This window comes from Alligator sinensis, unplaced genomic scaffold (genome assembly GCF_000455745.1).
Source record: "Alligator sinensis unplaced genomic scaffold, ASM45574v1 scaffold395_1, whole genome shotgun sequence".
In the NCBI taxonomy this organism is placed as follows: Eukaryota; Metazoa; Chordata; order Crocodylia; family Alligatoridae; genus Alligator; species Alligator sinensis.
In genome coordinates this window covers 1,429,556-1,432,410 of record NW_005842232.1, presented here as the reverse complement: position 1 = coordinate 1,432,410, position 2,855 = coordinate 1,429,556, and the positions used below count along the sequence as shown (strand labels likewise).

The 2,855-nt window shown below is 44.9% G+C and overlaps 1 protein-coding gene across 2 annotated transcripts in view; it reads left to right on the top strand.

The window, feature by feature from the left end:
• LOC102368622 (arylsulfatase D-like) overlaps positions 1 to 2,636 on the top strand; it is a 25,380-nt gene extending 22,744 nt beyond the window's left edge. For both annotated transcript variants that reach the window (XM_006027321.3, XM_014521630.2), the window contains exons 9-11: positions 1 to 41; positions 686 to 807; positions 2,242 to 2,636. The exon at positions 1 to 41 is cut by the window's left edge and continues 143 nt beyond it. In XM_006027321.3, coding sequence (XP_006027383.1) covers positions 1 to 41; positions 686 to 807; positions 2,242 to 2,612 — 534 coding nt within the window. In that variant the 3' untranslated portion in view covers positions 2,613 to 2,636. The remainder of the gene's footprint in view (positions 42 to 685; positions 808 to 2,241) is intronic.
• The last annotated feature ends 219 nt before the right edge of the window (positions 2,637 to 2,855 follow it).

Below are 2,855 nucleotides of genomic sequence, written 5' to 3'. Positions count from 1 at the left end.
ACAGTGGCTCATCTGGCGGGCGGGACGGTGCCACAGGACAGGTACTGACACCATAAAACTACTGTGGTCAAACTGAAGCTCACGAGCAGCATGCAGCTCACTGGCATGGCACTTGAGGCTTTCCAGAAAGTGGCCAAGCCCTGCCCACTTCTCCCTGAGGTGGCTTCAGGGGACAGCACAGCCCAGCACCTCCCACTGCTCAGGTGCCCAGCTGCTGATGTGGGGGCTGCAGCCATGGCACTTACTCTGGGGTGTGTTCCTCATGGGGAAAGCTGGAGTGGCTTGGCAGTGCAGGGGGGGTGGGGGGTGGTCACCTCCACTCCAGGTCGCTCAGCACCCCCGCCCCCCACTCCTTCCCCTCTCTCCAGCTCTTGAACTTCGGTGGAGGGTCGGATGTGGCTCCTGGGGTGAGTAACTCTGGCCACCCCTGCTCTAAAACATATTAATTCCTTTTAAGTTCCAAATGCAACATGGTATCCGGTTTGAAAAATACTCTGACATGCATTTTTTCATAAGATTTCCAGTCTGTTTTTCAAATTCACATTTCATACGACACTCACAAATTGTTCACGTGTCAGAGTAAAGGTGATTTAAGTGTTTTCAGTTACAATAAGATGTCTGAATAGAGAGCTATTGTCATACAACTCAACCTGTCTGGTGATACCTATTTTTTATATTGCGTAAGGATAATTGATGGACAGGACCTCATGCCATTACTGCAGGGAAGAGTTCAGCACTCAGAGCATGAGTTCATGTTTCACTACTGTGGTGTGCATTTACATGCAGTGCGGTGGCACCAGAAAGACAGTGAGTATGAAGGGTCTTCCAACATCCATTGGTTCTATCTTTAGAAATGTATTTGTCCAGCTCAGTTACTCTTATTTAACATTAAATACATTGAGACTTTGTAACAAGCTCCATGGGCTAGAAAGTAGGGGTGTGCGAAATGGGCCATATTCGATTGAGATTTGGCCTGAATCGGGGACAGTGATTCGGTTAGTTGATTCAGATCAATGTCCCAATTCAATGCTAATTCAAAGAATCAGCGATTCAGCCATAGACACAGCTTTAAATGTTTTTTTCTACGTACCTCAATGTACCAGAAGTGGTTCATGAATGCTGTGATGGTGGAACGAACAGAGTGTCCCACAAGGGCACGCCCCTCCCCCCCACCCCATGTGCTCAGCCGTGGACCCGGAAGTGGACCGGAAGTACTTCCAGTCAACTTTTGTATCCGCCACCAAGTGTGCTAGGGAGCCCTCCCGCATCCCCTCCAGCTCAGTGATTGGCCACGGGTGGACCTTGGGTGACCCCCCAGACCTAGGAGGCACCAGTTGCTGAGCCGGGGGGACATGGAGAGGGCCCTGTGCACTCCCCGGTGGACCTGGAAGTGGACTGGAAGTGCTTCTGGTCTATTTCCCAGTCGGCTGCCAAGTGCGCTGGGGACTCTCTGCACTCCTGTGGGATGCTTCATCCACCTCAGCATCTCAGCATAAATGAGCCACCTGGTACCTTGAGGTAAGTAGAAAAAACATTTAAAGCTGTGTCTATATCTGTATCATCAAATCTTTCTGAATCTCTCTGAATCAATTCGGAGGGTTCCAATTTGATTCAGAGAGATTAAAGGGTCTCCTGATTTGATTTGGATTCAGAGATTCAGCCGCTGAATTGGGCCAAATCTCCACCAAACTGAATCAGTAACCAAAGCTTCGCACAGCCCTACTAGAAAGTATAGCATTGTACCATCCAGGTAAAACACTGGTAATCAGAGGGTAGTAACAATTTTTGGATGGCCTGAAATCATATTATACAATGTGCCCCCAGAGGATCAGGTTGCTGGCCAGTTTACAGGCAAGTCTCCTATTTCATCCTTTCACAGTTGCTCCGAGTGTGGTGCTATTGCTTTAGTTCTATGTAAGCTAAATCCCATATCCAATGCAGTTACTGTCTTATGACAGCTAAACAGCAATGTCAATCTGCTCTGTTAATTAAAAGGAAAGTATTCTAGGGAGCTGCAGGATACTTTTTTCCCATTTTTGCATTAAAAAGAAAGAGATACCAATGTTAGAAAATGTCATAATTGGTTAAAATCATGTCTGAATGGTACATTACATTTTGATTGTTCATGTTCATTTTAACCAGCTGAAGTACAATGTCTTCTAGACAAACTCCTGAAAAAACTAATTTTCTATCATTCAGTATTCATCTGTATCACTTTGTATTTTGTTTCTTTTCTGCCAGGTGGTGCAATATGGAAGGCTCATTATGTGACCCCAAAATTCAGTCCAGAAGGTGCTGGAGCTTGTTATAGAATTGGAATTTGCCCATGTTTTGGAGAAGGCGTAACCCTTCATGACCCTCCTCTGCTGTTTGACCTCTCACAAGACCCTTCAGAGAACAATCCTCTCTCACCTGGCACCGAGCCCCTATTTGACACAATAATAAGCAGAATAGAAAGAGCAGTGGAAGGGCATCGCAGGACACTGACTCCAGTCCCACAACAGCTCTCTTTGTACAACATTATATGGAAACCTTGGCTGCAGCCCTGTTGTGGGACATTCCCATTTTGTTGGTGTGATAAAGAAGATGACAGTGCACACAATACTGTATAAAGAAAATAAATAAAAGGTGAATTTTGTGAAAAAGAAGTTTGAAAACATTTTTTAATTGAACTTTAATTTAAGATCATGCAATTTTCCAAATGAATAAAATGGACTTGATGAAGGCCACTTTGAGAGGTAAAATATCAGTCTGAAGGGAACCAACTAGTGTATGTTCCATATGATAAGTCGTCTTTTATAAAATAGTGCATAAGTCATAGATGCATCTTTTCACATCTGAATTTGTAATCCAGA